Genomic DNA, 18,404 nt, shown 5'->3' with positions numbered 1-18,404 from the left:
ACAAATTACAGTACCTTAGATTTTTCATTATTTTGACCACTCTCCTGCAGAAACAAATTCTAATAGAAGAAACATTAACACCTTTAAATACAAAGTAACAGAATAATAATGGGGTTCTATGTAACAAATTAAAAAGGTCTAGTGACAAATGGAATGAGTTCTACTCAACCCTCCTGACATACAGCATTGCTGCCTTGTTAAAAAAATCCAGAAGGTAATGAAAAATTACCAAAATGGAAGTAATTCTAGATTGAAACTTCCACCAAGTGTGATTATAGACTCACAAAGAGTATACATAACAAAAGCCTGCTTTACAAAACTGCTAAACCACTGATTTTTAACCAAAATACAGGGAGTCTCAAAAGAAAATTTATACTTGATGACCTCTCTGCACAGGTGCAATAAATCCGAGGAGGGGGGAGGGGGGGGGGGGGGGGGGGATGCGTTGAATGCTTGCTAGGTCTTTTGGAATTCAGTCAACATGGAGCACTTCTTGGGAGTGGACCGCGCGTTCTGGGTGCAAAAATTTTACAAAAATGGTGATTCAGTGACTCTAGGATGGAGAAAATTTTACAGTGTGGACTGCATAATGTAAATGATGCTCAAAGTGTTCCCCTTATCCGGAAATGGACCAAAAGGTTTGTGGAGGCTGGTTCAACAACGGTCAAACAGAAGTCCAGGTGACCAAGGTTATCAAGAATGAGTGAATCCATGGAGAGTATAAATTGGTGTGTTCGTGATTATCCTAACCTCTCTATTCATAAGTGTGCAAGTTCTTTGAATGTGCACAGATCATCACTGCAGCATTACAAAGTCCAGTTGGTGCAAGAATTAAAGCCTCAGAATGCCAGACATAGTCTGCAATTCATTAATGATGCGTGCCCCCCATTAACAGCATCTTGTTTTCTGACAAGGCTCATTTTTACTTGAACGATCACATCAATAACCAAAATTTCCGCTACTGGAATGCAACAAATCCTAAATACACTCCTGGAAATGGAAAAAAGAACACATTGACACCGGTGTGTCAGAACCACCATACTTGCTCCGGACACTGCAAGAGGGCTGTACAAGCAATGATCACGCGCACGGCACAGCGGACACACCAGGAACCGCGGTGTTGGCCGTCGAATGGCGCTAGCTGCGCAGCATTTGTGCACCACCGCCGTCAGTGTCAGCCAGTTTGCCGTGGCAAACGGAGCTCCATCGCAGTCTTTAACACTGGTAGCATGCCGCGACAGCGTGGACGTGAACCGTATGTGCAGTTGACGGACTTTGAGCGAGGGCGTATAGTGGGCATGCGGGAGGCCGGGTGGACGTACCGCCGAATTGCTCAACACGTGGGGCGTGAGGTCTCCACAGTACATCGATGTTGTCGCCAGTGGTCGGCGGAAGGTGCACGTGCCCGTCGACCTGGGACCGGACCGCAGCGACGCACGGATGCACGCCAAGACCGTAGGATCCTACGCAGTGCCGTAGGGGACCGCACTGCCACTTCCCAGCAAATTAGGGGCACTGTTGCTCCTGGGGTATCGGCGAGGACCATTCGCAACTGTCTCCATGAAGCTGGGCTACGGTCCCGCACACCGTTAGGCCGTCTTCCGCTCACGCCCCAACATCGTGCAGCCCGCCTCCAGTGGTGTCGCGACAGGCGTGAATGGAGGGACGAATGGAGACGTGTCGTCTTCAGCGATGAGAGTCGCTTCTGCCTTGGTGCCAATGATGGTCGTATGCGTGTTTGGCGCCGTGCAGGTGAGCGCCACAATCAGGACTGCATACGACCGAGGCACACAGGGCCAACACCCGGCATCATGGTGTGGGGAGCGATCTCCTACACTGGCCGTACACCACTGGTGATCGTCGAGGGGACACTGAATAGTGCACGGTACATCCAAACCGTCATCGAACCCATCGTTCTACCATTCCTAGACCGGCAAGGGAACTTGCTGTTCCAACAGGACAATGCACGTCCGCATGTATCCCGTGCCACCCAACGTGCTCTAGAAGGTGTAAGTCAACTACCCTGGCCAGCAAGATCTCCGGATCTGTCCCCCATTGAGCATGTTTGGGACTGGATGAAGCGTCGTCTCACGCGGTCTGCACGTCCAGCACGAACGCTGGTCCAACTGAGGCGCCAAGTGGAAATGGCATGGCAAGCCGTTCCACAGGACTACATCCAGCATCTCTACGATCGTCTCCATGGGAGAATAGCAGCCTGCATTGCTGCGGAAGGTGGATACACACTGTACTAGTGCCGACATTGTGCATGCTCTGTTGCCTGTGTCTATGTGCCTGTGGTTCTGTCAGTGTGATCATGTGATGTATCTGACCCCAGGAATGTGTCAATAAAGTTTCCCGTTCCTGAGACAATGAATTCACGGTGTTCTTATTTCAATTTCCAGGAGTGTAGAAGCATGAGAACCCCTTCATTTGCCAAAAGTTACTGTATGGGCTGTGATTTAGGATCGAGGAATAACTGATCCGTACTTGTCAAGGTCAAGAGCAGTCATGCAGTTACAGTGAATTCGGAATGTAATGTGACGATGTTAAATGATGTTTTGCTACCTGAATCGCAAAACTTTCCTGGTGATAACCAAAGAACATGATTTCAGCAAGACTGAGCCACAGTATACATGTCCAATGCATCTTTACTGCGAGTTCATAAAATTTTTGCTGGCACAATGATCTCCAGGAGGGGTGACATAAATGGGCCATCCTGTAGTCCAGATTTGAGCACCATGAATACAGTGTATGTCAATAATCCAACTTCTCTGGAGCAACTGAAAGAAAATATCTGTAGCAAAGTGGCAGCCATCCCTGTGTTTACATGCAGAGAGGTCATGGAAAATTTTGTTCATAGTTTAAATGAGTGCCATAGGCATGCTGGATTGCATTCAAATGACCTTATTTTTAAGAAGTACATTTCTAAACTGTATTTTTCTTTACTAAATACATATTCTGTCAATAGACTTCAAATTCTATTTTATTCTGACATATCAAACATAAACTTTCTGTTGAGACACGATGTACAATCCATAATCTCTAACCTCAGGAAGCAGACTAACAAAAAAGCAATAGGGCAGTCTGGTAACACAACTTAGGCATCCTGAGAGCTAATTGACAAATATTGTAAAGGTCCCAAGAAGATGAATGTGGAACCATTCAGTGTTAGACATGAAGGTAACATTGTGAAAATCCTAAACACTGCATGTAGTATTTTTAATAACTGTTTGACTTCTACTATTAACCAACGAATCCATATGCAGATGCACAGGTAGAGAGACCCCATGTCCCCTTACTCAGTGTACCAAGTTTGAATTTGAGGAGGTGAATGAGCAGAGGTATGCAAAGTAATACACATACTAAAGAAAAAATATTCATCTGGATGGAATGGCACATTAAGTGCAATTACTAGAGTGCTTTTAAGAGGAATTTCTAAACCTCTTGCCTACCGGATTAATTGCAGAATTACAGGAAACATGTAAACAATTGTTCTAAACAAGAGTGTTGTGAAACCATAGTATAATAGGAGAAGTAAGAAGGAGGTCTCCAGTCGCAGATACAATAACAAGAAGAAGAAGAAGAAGATTAAAATCTATTGTCTCTACTATGGCAAATACAGGAACAATTGGCATTCACACAGAACACTGAGAATGCAGGTTTCACAGTTGTACATTCTGATCCCAGTGGTTGTGTTTTCTGATCATGTAACTGAAGATTTTAGGTCTTATGCCACAGGCCTCCATCCTCACTTCTCACCACGGAAGGCAATGGCTGAATGAATTCAGAAATATCTTTCACTATTCTGGTTTCAGACAGAGCTCCCTGCCACCGTTGGATAAGCAGCAGCCAGCAGCAAGTCGTACTCTTAGCTCACTTATTTGTTTCATAGTTTAATTCTTAATTTCTTTGCATGTTTTTGGGAACTTGTATAGTTTAATTCACAAATTTTGGGTGTATTATAGTATTTGAGAGTTGTAGCATCGCGTTTTAGTACCTGTATAGTGTAAATTGGCGTAGTCATCAGTCATCTGTTTCTTTTGAACAGCTTGTGAGATAAGAGAGAGGAAAAAAAAATTGTTAGGGATGGATAGGGACTGCGCCTGTTGTGTATGGATTCAGGGGGAATTGGCCACTGTCTGTAAACAGCTGGAAGCTGTGTTGGCCGTGATCGACAGGCTCCAGGCTGTTGCCCTGGGCTGCGGTGACATTGGGACACCTGAGGCGAGCATTTTGGCGCCTCTGGAACCTGTAGCATCACCTGGGATCTCTGATGCCACTGTGCCCTCGGATTCGGACATCCCTGTCGGTCGGCACTTGCCTGACAATGATTGGCGAACTGTGGTGGGGTCGCGAATCCCTGGGCGGAAGGCGAAAGTTGGTGCTGGTCACAAGGCTGTACCCTTATGCCTCTGTAACAGGTTTGAGGTGCTGCCCACTGCTGAAAGTACTTCTGAGCCAGCAAGGGAGACCTCGCCTGTTGCGGCAGTGGCCGGTCTCCCTGAGCGGTCCGGACAAGCACAGAGGGTGGGATTGCTTGTCATTGGGAGCTCCGATGTTAGGCGGGTGATGAAGCCCCTTAGGGATATGACAGCTCAGGACAGGAAGAAAGCCAATGTGCACTCCGTCTGCATACCGGGGGGAGCCATCCAAGATGTGGAAAGGGTCCTTCTGGATGCCATGAAGGGTACAGGGTGCAGCCAACTGCAGGTGATGGCTCATGTCGGCACTAATGATGTGTGTCGCTATGGATTGGAAGAGATTCTCTCTGGTTTCTGGCGGCTATCTGGGTTGGTGAAGACTGCCAGTCTTGCTAGCGAGATGAAGGCAGAGCTCACCATCTGCAGCATCATCGACAGGACTGAGCGGACCTTTGGTACAGAGCCAAGTGGAGGGTCTGAATCAGAGGCTCAGATGGTTCTGAAACTGTGTAGACTGCAGATTCCTCGACTTGTGCCATAGGGTGGTGGGGTTTCGGGTCCTGCTAAATATGTCAGATGTCCACTACACACAGGAGGCGGCTACACGGGTATCAGGGGCTGTCTGGCATGGACTGGGCGGTTTTTTAGGTTAGACAGTCTTGGGAAAGATCAAAAAGGGCTCCAGTCTCAAAGGGTGCAGGGCAAAGAAACGTCAAGAATCGACCAAGACACAGTCAGTATTGTAGCTGTAAATTTGTTGTAGCTGTGTTGGAAAAGTACCAGAGCTTCAAGCGCTGATAGAAAGCACTGAAGCTGAAATCGTTATAGGAACAGAAAGCTGGCTAAATCCAGAGATAAATTCTGCTGAAATTTTTACAGAGGCACAAACTGTGTTCAGAAAGGATAGATTAAATAAAGTAGGTGGTGGTGTGTTTGTGTCTGTTGGTAGTAGTTTATCTTGTAGTGAAGTTAAAATAGATAGTTCCTGTGAATTGCTATGGTTAGAGGTTATACTCAACAGCCATACCAAAATAATAATTGGCTCCTTCTACCAACCCCCTGACTCAGATGATATAATAGCTGAATGTTTCAAAGAAAACTTGAATCTCATTACAAATAAGTACACCACTCATACAGTTATAATTGGTGGAGACTTCAATCTACCCTCGATTTGTTGACGAAAATACATGTTCAAAGCTGGCCGTAGACAGAAAACATCTTCCGAAATTGTACTAAATGCTTTCTCCGAGAATTACTTTGAACAGTTAGTTCATGAGCCCACATGAATTGTAAATGGTTGCGAAAACACACTTGACCTCTTAGCCACAAATAATCCTGATATAATAGAGAGCGTCATGACGGATACAGGGATTAGTGAACACAAGGTCATTGTAGCGAGGCTCAAAACCATATCAACCAAAACCACTAAAAATAAATGCAAAATATATCTATTTAAAACAGCTGATAAAAATTCGCTTGATGCCTTCCTAAGAGAGAGTTTCCGTTCCTTCCAAGCTAATTATGTAAGTGTATACTGTATCGACAGAAATAGATAGATTCATACCGCGTAAGTTAATAAGAGACTGATCCACCATGGTACACAAAACATGTCAGAACACTGTTGCAGAAGCAACGAAAAAAGCATGCCAAATTCTGAAGAACGTAAAATTCCCAAGACTGGCTAGTTCTACGGAAGCTCGAAATTTAGTGCGGACGTCAATGCAAGATGCTTTTAATAGTTTCCACAATGAAATATTGTCTCAAAACATGGTAGAAAACCCAAAGAGAGTCTGGTCGTATGTAAAGTACACCAGTGGCAAAAAACAGTCAATACCATCACTGCGCGATAGCGATGGAAATGTTACCAATGATGGTGCCACTAAAGCGGAGTTACTAAATACACTTTTCCGTAATTCCTTCATGAAAGAAGAGAAGTAAATATTCCAGAATTCAAAACCAGAACAGCTGTTAGCATGAGTGACATAAAAGTAGATATCTTAGGTATTGTGATCCCACTCAAATCACTTAAGAAAGGCATGTCTTCCAGTCCAGATGGTATACCAATCAGGTTCCTTTCAGAGTATGCAGACACAATAGCGGCTTTCTTAGTAATCCTACACAACCGCTCACTTGACGAAGGGTCTGTTCCTAAAGATTGGAAAGTAGCACAGGTCACACCAATATTCAAGAAAGGAAATAGGAGTAACCCACTGAATTACAGACTCATATCACTGACCTCAATTAGCAGTAGGATTTTGGAGCATATACTGTACTCGAACATTATGAATCACCTTGAAGAAAATAACTTACTGATTCATAACCAACATGGATTCTGAAAATATCATTCATGTGCAACACAGCTAGCTCTTTATTCCCATGAAGAAATGAGTGCTGTTGACAAGGGATCTCAGATTGATTCCCTATTCCTAGATTTCCAGAAGGCTTTTGATACCGTTCCTCACAAGCGACTATTAATCAAATTGTGTGCATATGGAGTATCATCTCAGTTGTGTGACTGGATTCGTGATTTCCTCTCAGAGAGGTCACAGTTCATAGTGGTAAACAGCAAACCATCAAGTAGAATAGAAGTGATATCTGTCGTTCTGCAAGGTAGTGTCATAGGCCCTCTGCTGTTCCCGATTTACATAAATGATCTAGGTGATAATCTGAGCAGCCCCCTTAGATTGTTTGCAGATGATGCTGTAATTTACCATCTAGTAAAATCATCAGACAATGAATTCCAATTACAAAATGATCTAGAGAGAATTTCTGTATGGTGCGAAAAGTGGCAATTAGCACTAAACAAAGAAAAGTGTGAGGTCATCCACACGGGTACTAAAAGAAATCTGATAAATTTTGGGTATACGATAAATCACACAAATCTAAGGGCTGTCAATTCGACTAAATACCTAGGAATTACAATTACGAGCAACTTAAATTGGAAAGACCACATAGATAATATTGTGGGGAAGGCGAAACAAAGACTGTGCTTTGTTGGCAGAACACTTAGAAGATGCGACAGACCCACTAAGAGACAGCCTACATTACACTTGTCCGCCCTCTGCTGGAATATTGCTGCGCGGTGTGGGATCCTTACCGGGTAGGATTGACGGAGGACATCGAAAAAGTGCAAAGAAGGGCAGCTCATTTCGTGTTAATGCACTGTACGCATAGTGCCAGAACTGATTCACTTGGCTCACTGTCCTGTACAGCCTTATATTTTTCAGCAATAAGTCATTTGTTAGATTGTGGGTTTACAGAGGACAGTACTAACAAAGTATTCTGTGATACTGGCATTAACTGATATAACATTTATTGTATCTGCTGGGGATCTACCTACACACAATACACGTGTGTACTGCAGGCTGCTGCTTTTCTGGCACTAGTGACACCATTATGGGAGATGCAAGAAAACAGTAAGATGACAACATAAGCATACCGCACTGTCATCACAACCACCATTGTAACATGTGGCACCAGCTTCGCTGCCATCGCAGGCACATTCTTTTTCCACAGGTCATATGCCCATCGATCACCGTGCCAATATTCTTCTGCCATGTGGCTACAAAGGATGCTGCCTAACCAGTCAGTGCCAGTTTTGCACTTAGAGTTGCTCCAGACCAAGTTTCAACCACATCTTGCCAGTCCCTCAACTGGAGTTCCCTTCGACCCATTGCAGTCATTCGCTCCAAGCTGTGTCTGAATCTTCACTCTGTACCTTATCTGAGTTCTCCGTACCAATCACCTGTGTCTTCGCTCCGAGCTACATCAGAATCCTCACTCCACGTCTCGTCTCAATTTTTCCACACTGAACCTGGCACCTTCACACCCACAACCCCAGCCATGCTACCTCCATCCGAGCACGCACTTCCATCTCCGCAGGACCTCTCTCCTCATGCCCTACTGCTCTCCATCAATATGGCCACACTGATGTCACCCTATTAAGAACTTTCCCAGTGCAATGTCAGTGACTATTGGGGGATTAGAACCAAATATTGAAGCTTCAAGTCTGAATGACTGTATTGTTCTATTCAGTTTATGAGTGTAAATAAAGTTCATTTAATCTAGCTACTTAATTGGTGCTGGTGGGACCTTCTTGCCCACAACACAATAACATTTATGGCCAGAGAGAGAGAGAGAGAGAGAGAAGGGAGGGGGGGGGGGAGGGGGAGAACGGCATATTAACAGTCATTGAATCTCTAAGAAAATTTGGATTGTTTTAAATTTTGCCTGTACATCTGAACCCAAATAATACTGCAGATAGTCATTCAAAAGACAAGAAACAAACATCACTGTAATTTTCAAGAATGGTGTTCATATATGGTGCTGGGTGGGAAAAAGACATACAGAAGCTACAAGTATTGTACCATGTGACATTTACACCATTCACAGAGCACGTACCAAATTTCTGTAATGATAAACTGTCACCAGTTGAGGTATTTTGTAGCTTGCTGAAGGAACTTCACTAGGCCAATCAAACCATTTTCTTACAGAAGTTATATTTTTATGGATTTCATGGTTCAGTATACACTTAGTTTGGTTCCTGTTTAAGATACAGAATGCATAAAGTTTCATTAGGCTGTTTAAGTAACGTGGAGGGACTGCTCACCATTTGTACTGGGATAAATTATGACAGATGTACTGTTGCTTCAGTTCCATATTAATGCCCTACCAGTTTATTTTAATCACAAGGTAGAATTAATCAATTTGCAGCTATGAAAAGTCTATCTTTCAGACCAGAATTCACTTTGCAGTGATGTACAAATTTGATAGAAACAAGATGTGATTCAGATTCCACATTGAACTTTATGTCCCCTTTCGCCAGTTGGACAACTAGGGTAGGCTAGAAACACACACGTCACCACAATGGTGTCCAATAGAAGACTTGCACCAGGTCATTGAGCCATAGGAAATTATTATTATTATTTCTTTCTTGTCTCAGACGTTATGTCTGGTTAAAAATGGAAGGTGACGCGGACCTTGATCAAGCGTGACTTCCTTTTAACTGTACGGTATATGTTACATTGCATTTAGGAACTTTCGTGTAATTGAACAAGTGTCAATAATTACAGATTTCTGTAGTTGTATATATAAGTTTGGATGTAGCTGTATTGCATTGATGTACTGGTGGATATTGTGTGGTATGACTCCTGTAGTTGATAGTATAATTGGTATAATGTCAACTTTATCCTGATGCCACATGTCCTTGACTTCCTCAGCCAGTTGGATGTATTTTTCAATTTTTTCTCCTGTTTTCTTTTGTATATTTGTTGTATTGGGTATGGATATTTCGATTAGTTGTGTTAATTTCTTCTTTTTATTGGTGAGTATGATGTCAGGTTTGTTATGTGGTGTTGTTTTATCTGTTTTAATGGTTCTGTTCCAGTATAATTTGTATTCATCATTCTCCAGTACATTTTGTGGTGCATACTTGTATGTGGGAACATGTTGTTTTATAAGTTTATGTTGTAAGGCAAGCTGTTGATGTATTATTTTTGCTACATTGTCATGTCTTCTGGGGTATTCTGTATTTGCTAGTATTGTACATCTGCTTGTGATGTGATCTACTGTTTCTATTTGTTGTTTGCAAAGTCTGCATTTATCTGTTGTGGTATTGGGATCTTTAATAATATGCTTGCTGTAGTATCTGGTGTTTATTGTTTGATCCTGTATTGCAATCATGAATCCTTCCATCTCACTGTATATATTGCCTTTTCTTAGCCATGTGTTGGATGCATCTTGATCGATGTGTGGCTGTGTTAGATGATACGGGTGCTTGCCATGTAGTGTTTTCTTTTTCCAATTTACTTTCTTCGTATCTGTTGATGTTATGTGATCTAAAGGGTTGTAGAAGTGGTTATGAAATTGCAGTGGTGTAGCCGATGTATTTATATGAGTGATTGCTTTGTGTATTTTGCTAGTTTCTGCTCGTTGTATAAAGAATTTTCTTAAATTGTCTACCTATCCATAATGTAGATTTTTTATGTTGATAAATCCCCTTCCTGCTTCCTTTCTGCTTAATGTGAATCTTTCAGTTGCTGAATGTATGTGATGTATTCTATATTTGTGGCATTGTGATCGTGTAAGTGTATTGAGTGCTTCTAGGTCTGTGTTACTCCATTTCACTACTCCAAATGAGTAGGTCAATATTGGTATAGCATAAGTATTTATAGCTTTTGTCTTGTTTCTTGCTGTCAATTCTGTTTTCAGTATTTTTGTTAGTCTTTGTCTATATTTTTCTTTTAGTTCTTCTTTAATATTTGTATTATCTATTCCTATTTTTTGTCTGTATCCTAGATATTTATAGGAATCTGTTTTTTCCATCGCTTCTATGCAGTCGCTGTGGTTATCCAATATGTAATCTTCTTGTTTAGTGTGTTTTCCTTTGACTATGCTATTTTTCTTACATTTGTCTGTTCCAAAAGCCATACTTATATCATTGCTGAATCCTTCTGTTATCTTTAGTAATTGGTTGAGTTGTTGATTTGTTGCTGCCAGTAGTTTTAGATCATCCATGTATAGCAGATGTGTGATGATGATTATTATTATTATTATTATTATTACTGAAAACAATTGAGAAGTATGGCGTAAAGGAAAAGTATGTAATGTATTGTAGAAATCTGTGCAATATAATGAAGGCTAGCTGATGAGTAAAACATGAAGAGACATTAATGCACAAATGAATATGTGAAATAAGAAGAAACTGTTGTAATGGGGCAAAAAAAAAAAAAAAGACTCAGTAATTAATAATTATACCATGCATAACTAAAATGGCAAAAACAGGATTGGAAAATATTAATAGTTCTCCTATAATGGAACAATTATTTACATCTATAGCAACACTTCAGGAATGATCTTACAATGTGTGACAGAGACTACTTGAGGACAACTACTGTTTTCTCCGTTTCCTGCTGTACTTGGGAATAGTGTGCAGGGAGAATGACTTTCAGTAATAGTGAACATGAACTATGAAATAAGAAAAACAGAGAGATACTGATACAAAAGGAAATATCACAACAGTAATTGTAAAAAAAAATTAAAGAAATAAAATAAATAAATAAAAATAAAAATGAGTAGATGAAAATGGCAGCAAATGACAACAGCAATAAGGAAAACTTGGAAAGGAAATAAAAACAAAACCTGCAGAATGAAGCAAAAAAAAAAAAAAATAGGGATGATAGACTTGAGAGCAATGATGACATACAGGAATAGTGTTTTTATAGAAAGTTATGTGAGTCGCAAATATGTCACCAAATGGAACTGAGTAGTTCAGCAGTGTTAACAGTATTACTACACAGGTAACTGCTAATGGGAATGAAACCAATTTTAATATACTTTAAGAGGTATTGTAATGATATAAACCTTACTTGTATGTTAAGTGGCACTGGGCTTAAAGCTATATTGCTGTTTGTAACCCTCAAAACTTTCAGTTTCTGGCATCCGCTCTGAAATTTTTCCAGGTTTATCAGTGCAGTAGAATGCATCTGAAGAAAGGAAATATCCAGCAGTTCTAGATTAGGGCATGATGTCTGAAATAAAAGATTAAAGAAAAATATTAGTTAAATCAGATCACATGGAAATATTATCTCTGAGCCTATATTCCCAGATGCTATTTGTATCTGCATTGTCTAAGATGAGTGAAAATCATTTCAGTATCTGACACTGACCCATTATTCATTTTTTGCTAAAACTGTCTATGGAAATTAGACATAAACTGAATGACAATAGTTTATAATAGTTAATTAGTTTTCATTTTGATTACAAAATAAACAATTTCAAATATATTCTTTTATGTTGTTCTGTTATTTTATTCCCACACAGTAAGACTGTCACATGTTATCATGGAAAATTATTCATAATAAAAAGCTAAAGTTGGAAAACTACCAGTACAACTCATCAGAAATAATTTGTAAAACTCATGTAACACTCAAATCACAATCGGGGCACCAAGTAGCAATGCTAATTACTCATCACAAATACAAGAGATCGTCAGTTCCATTCATTTCTGTACCAATTACAGTTGTGTAAACTTTAAGCATATTCCTGGCAGATTAAAACTGTGTGCTGTACCAGGACTTGAACCCATAACTTCGCCTTTTATGGACACAACTCACCCAGGTGTGACTCACAGTCTACCCTCATAGTTATAATTCTGGCAATACCTCTCTCCTATGGTCCAAACTTTGTAGAAGTCTCCTGCATACCCTACAGCACAGCAGTCACGGAAGAAAGGATACTACAGTGAAATGGCTTAGCTATAACCTGAAGGTTGTTTCCAGATGGAATCTTTCATTCAGCAACATAGTGTGCAATGTTGTGAAAGTCTGCAGCTCATGGTCTAGTGACTAGCATTGCTGCCTCTGGATCACGGGTCCCAGGTTCGATTCCCGGCCAGTTGGGGATCTTCTCTGCCTGGGGACTGGGTGTTTGTGTTGTCCACATCGTTTCATCATCATCGTCATTCGTAATAGTGGCTACATTGGACTGTGGAAAAAATTGGACTGTGTAAAAAAAGTGGGACTTTGTATGGGCGCTGATCACTGCGCAACTGAGGACCCCACAAACCAAACATCATCATCACTGTTGTGAAACTTGACAGATTAAAACTACGAGCTGAACAGGAGCTCGAAACTGGAACTTTCATTTTTCAAAGGCAGTGTTACATCTAATTTAGATATCTATGCACAGCTCCTGGCCTGCCTGCACAGATTCAACTTTGTAGTTACCTCTCTCCTACTTATAACTGCTCACTGTTGTTCTATAATATACTTCTACAATATACACAGCTAAAGGCACTTCCATCCTATTTCAACACTTTTAATTGTGCAAGCAAAACCACCTATTGGTGAACATCAACACCTAACCACAGCTGGTATCTTTCCTTTGCTTGAGTTCAGATGTCTGGATGGTTTACTCTGTGAAGTATTATGAATTTGCTGTTTCTCTTTGAAATACAATCATATTTGTTGTCAGCAGGAAGTTACATTCAGAAATCTTCCATCTTTCTTTTAACATAACTGCAAACAATTGTTTTGACAGTACTTTGAAGACTATAGTCTCATTGATAAAGAATTATCTTCTCCTGCACCCTCTACCTGCTGATACTACATGTCTTTACTTAGGTTATTTCTTGAAATTTTAATTTCAATAACTTCTTTTATTATGATATCCCAGTAACAGTTCTCATTATAATGAGAGACAAGTCACTGAATGTAACTCAGTATCTATTTTCTAAACCATGTTCTTCACTGGCTGATTTCCTGGGATAACATATGTATAAAAAGTCTGATGTTCTGTCCAATGTTGCTTTACAATGCATATTAAATTTGCTCAGTGTAATAGTAGTCATACTCACAAGGTACCACACATACATCATGTGCTGAGAGACTTTTATCATCCTTCGCAGGTGTCATTAACTGCCATTTCTTTCCTCAGAGCTTGAAGACTGAAATCATGTTCTCTCTCTTTAGGGGCTGGCTAATTTTCCCTGTCACTGAGCCAGAATATGGCAAAAATGCAACTCCTATGGAGGCATTTTGCTTGTTTGTCTCACCTGATACAGGTTGCAAAACCTGGCAGTGATTGTATCCCTTTCACACAATATGTTTTACAGGTAAATAAATTCTTGATGAAGATTTATGGTGTCTGAGCCAGCTTTCACACAATACGCTAGGGTCTTCATAACATTGTGCTTCTGTGCCAGGTGATGGTGGCTGAGAGTAGCACTTGTAACTTACTGGGATGTCCATGATTACTTTGTCTCTTAGACACACTACAGGCAACTTGAGAAGTTACAGCATACAGGGAGTTTTACAGCCAGAGTACATCTCATTGATCTGGTGTCCTGAAGATTATTTGTAATTCTGCACCAAATACAGTACTATAAATTCATTTGGCATATGGATATTGAAGAAACAACCAGGAAAACCACAGGGCAGCTAAGAGAGTCCTCATGCTTAGAAGCTTCTGTGAAGACTCCTACACAGTTGTTCTCTTATGCCTTAATAAATCTAAAATTATTCCCAGGCTCCTCAGTAACAAGGGCAGGTGCCAGTTTCAGTTGGTATTTGATCCACACCTATTGCCACAAGGCTATACTTTATGAAGAACCCAAGAGGCCTTGTTTTTGCAGACAATATGTGAAAATTAGTTCCAGACAAGGGCAACAGTTTGATATGCCAATAACCAAAATATTCTTCCTTCATGAGAAAGAAAATTGTCCAGTACATCACACTGAATTAAAAAATTCTAAGAGGGTTTTCTTTGATTTGGTTTTCAGGTGTCACAGTGTCCTATTTTGAATTTCGTAGTGACTCAGTATAGTGCCATCAGCCTTATATAAGTACCAAACCCTGCTCTTACACAGAGAAGGGGCAGTTTCATGACTAAGAATTATTGGGTCAGAAGTCTAATGTAACCCTCTCCATTGTTGCATGGCAGTGGTGGAATGCTCGATCCTGGCTGGCAGTGGCAATAGCCATGACAAAATGGTTTACCGCTGTGTGGGTGATGTCTCCAGGTGTTGTTTGAAGACACTGGTACCTCTGCACAGCTGTTACAGGTGACTGATTTGGCGAACCAAAAATCATCCTGGTAGATTTTCATATTTCTATGGAACAAATAGAGTATCTGACAGAGCACATGAACACTTCCCTCTGTGTTTCTTTACCTCCTCTGATTGCTTATTTAGCTTTGGCACTCACAGCCTGAAGGGCTGTGGCATTTTCTTTGGCTGGTTGATATTTGTACTATACCAGAGCTGCACATCTGACAGATTCCAGAGTGACACTTTTCATTTGACCTAGGAACATGGTGAAAAGAAGATTATGGTATCATCCTGTCACTGGTGAGACCAGTAGAGGTGGAGCAAAAGCTTGGTTTTGGAAAGGTGGAAAAAGGAAATGGTCACACCCTTTTCCAAGCAACCAGCATTTGCCTTACGCAATTTAAGGTAACCACGGTACAAACGGGATGCCTAGGCTCTCTGCCACTGACATGTGAAAGCTTCTTTACTTCACATACTTTCACTCCATTATATCCTATGGTATCATATTTTTGGGACAATTCTGTGCATTCACAAACAACATTCTTATCCCAGAAAGGAACAGTAGATGGAATGATTGTAGTATCCGTTTGCAAACCTGGTGCTCGTCAATACTCAAGCATCTGAAAATTCTACCTCTGCTATCTCTTTTTGAAGACTACAGCATGGGAGTTTTTGTTAATAATACAGATTAATTCAAAAGAAATTGCAACATTCATTCAGGGAAAACTAAACAGAAAAATGTTTTGAAATTGTATGACCAGTACCAGTGCGGGTATATGTGAGGTTGCTAATGTGAGGGTATATGGTTCCTGGGACTTCATGGGGCTCTCTACTTGACCCGTGGGATAGGTAGAGGATGAGCTCCTTAACATGGCAAGTGCATTAGTGTATAAGTAGGACAAGAGGCCAGGGAAGTTTTTACCAGGTGAATGAGAGTCTCATAGTCTAATACTACTTGCAGTGGTAAGTATAGTGAGCATTTTGTTATCCTCACATATATTTCAACAACAATTTCTTAGAGATCAACAGCCAGGAAGAAATAAAGAAACTGTGTATGTTGTTTACAAATACAACCATATTTTCTTTGGCCCTACAACAAGGTCATCCTTGATGTGGGAGGGTATAGCCCCTTAGCACATGTGCATCAGTGAGTTCAAAGCGGCTCTCTAGCAAAGATAAGTTCAAAGGTCTTCCCTATGCCAGTTTCTCCACATTTATCCTGTAAGACTGTATGAGAAGTTTGGTGGTACCCTCAGACTTCACAGTCCATGGTGTTTCTATAAATATCATCAGATCTTTCAGATTAAAGTAATGGTGATTGGTCTGATGGTTCTAGATTCAATTGTGCAAATTACTTCACTTTCATTTGCCTCAGTCTGTGTCAAGATGCTAACTTTCTGTACTAGTGTTTTCAATGTTGCAGCAGTTGTTCTTGCTAAGTTGGGCAACTGTTGTGTTTTGTGTAATTTTTGCTTCACTGACTTGGTCCCTCGAGTTTTCTGTATCTTTGCTCCAAGTAAATGGAACCATCATTACTCCACAGAGTATGGCTCTCACCACAATTAGCATACAATGGTGGCAATTTACATAGGGTATTAGGTTCATTGGCAACTTTGTCTTCATTTCTGCAAGCTCCTATGCTCTTACACACACCAGTGCATTGTGTTTGAAACATTTGCATTTAGAACACCTCAGAGGGTTCGATATGTGGAGCCAGACTTCCAAGGGGCTTAGCACTCTCTGATATATTTGGAAAGAACAGGCATGTTAAAAGTCAACACAAATGCTGCTGTACTTTGGGGTTCACTATTGAACTTTTTGACAATATTTTGTACATTATCAATCTCCCATTCTTCCTTGTGGTTTACAGTTTAAATTCTGAAAAATTATGTTCCTAGAAGAGACAATGAATATATTGCTTCCTTCTACACAGGAGGTGTGATCAAAAAGTAATGGGAATTTTTTAATTTCGCAGGCTTTATACATCTGATTTTCGAAATTTTTTATCCTGTTGATACACATGTTCCTGACATCTGCCCGCATTTTCAGCTGTTTTGAATATTTAGTTTATTGTTGACAGTTGAAAAGCTTATATACATTTTCGAGTGCTTGGTAAATTTCTACTTTTGAAAAAAAGGCATCAAAGAATTTGCATTAAATTTTGGCTGAAGATGGAATAAAGTGCAGCAACACATTTGAAATGTTGACTGTGGCTTTTGGAAAATCTACTATGAGTATGACAAAAGTTTACAAGTGGTTTAAACATTTCAATGAGCGTGAAGATGATGTTGAAGATGATGACTGCCCTGGATGCCCTAGCATATCAATTACTGATGACAATATGGAAGAGGTAAGGAAAATAGTTCTGGAATCACAATCAGAGAGGTTGCATGTGATGCCGGCATATTCACTGACCCATGCCAAGCAACTTTTTTGGATGTTTTTGGCATGAATGTGTAGCAGCAACGTTTGTTCCAAAACTGTTGAATTTTGACTAAAAACAATGTCATGTAGACATCGTTCATGAATTGTTCAATGAAGTCGACAATGGTCGAGAACTTTTAAAGAAGGTTACAGCAGATGATGAAACCTGGGTATGACACTGAAATCAAGGCCCAATCGTCTCGATGGAAACTGCCAAGAGCAAAAAAAAATTCGACAAGTTTGATCACATGTGAAGATTCTTCTCACTGGTTTGTTTGGTTACAATAGGATAGTACATCATGAGTTCCTGCATTATGGTCATATGGTCAATAAGGAACACTACCTGGAAGTTATGCGCTATTTGCACGAAGCAATCTGTCAAAAACGACCAGAATTGTGGCAAAACGACTTGTGGAAATTGCACCACGATAATGCTCCCGCTCACATCTTAATGCTTGTTCATGATTTGTTGGCAAAGAACACAAAACCATTATATTTCCTCAGACACTGTATTCACCAGAAATGGACTTCTGTGACCTCTTTCTACTCCCAAGGCTGAAGAGAACCACGAAAGGGTGTCGTTCTGACACCATTCATGGGATAAAAATAGAATCACTTAAGGATCTGAACACCATAATGGAAAGTGAGTTGCAGAAGTGAGTCCAAGATTGGAAAAAGTGCTGGCACAAGTGTATTATATCTGAGAGTAATCCCTTAAAAAGGGACAAAGTTGATGTTGATTAATAAATAAATAAAGATTCTTTAACAAAAACAAAAATTCCCATTACCTTTTGATCACACCTCATATATCTCACAAGAAATACCATGAAAATTAAATCAGAGAGAAATTTGCGTATAACAGGAGAGGGTGGAGGTGACAGTGATACCGCAAGTATCTTCAGCTACACGTCAGGAGGCGATTTGCCAAAATATACATGTAAGTTCACTAGTGTCCAAGTCTTTATGATCCTGCAAATCACAACCACTTTGTTAAAATCTAGAGTTTAGTGCAG

The 18,404-nt window shown here is 40.5% G+C and overlaps 1 protein-coding gene across 3 annotated transcripts in view; it reads right to left on the bottom strand.

Moving 5' to 3' along the window:
* LOC124722872 (F-box/LRR-repeat protein 6) overlaps nt 1-18,404 on the bottom strand; it is a 213,505-nt gene that overhangs the window by 115,400 nt on the left and 79,701 nt on the right. For all 3 annotated transcript variants that reach the window (XM_047248008.1, XM_047248006.1, XM_047248007.1), the window contains one exon: nt 11,789-11,950. In XM_047248008.1, the coding sequence (XP_047103964.1) occupies nt 11,789-11,950 (162 nt within the window). The remainder of the gene's footprint in view (nt 1-11,788; nt 11,951-18,404) is intronic.

The sequence above is a fragment of the Schistocerca piceifrons genome, chromosome X (genome assembly GCF_021461385.2).
Source record: "Schistocerca piceifrons isolate TAMUIC-IGC-003096 chromosome X, iqSchPice1.1, whole genome shotgun sequence".
Lineage (NCBI taxonomy): Eukaryota > Metazoa > Arthropoda > Insecta > Orthoptera > Acrididae > Schistocerca > Schistocerca piceifrons.
Note: the sequence above shows the minus strand (reverse complement) of the source record. Positions and strands in the feature narration are given on the sequence as shown.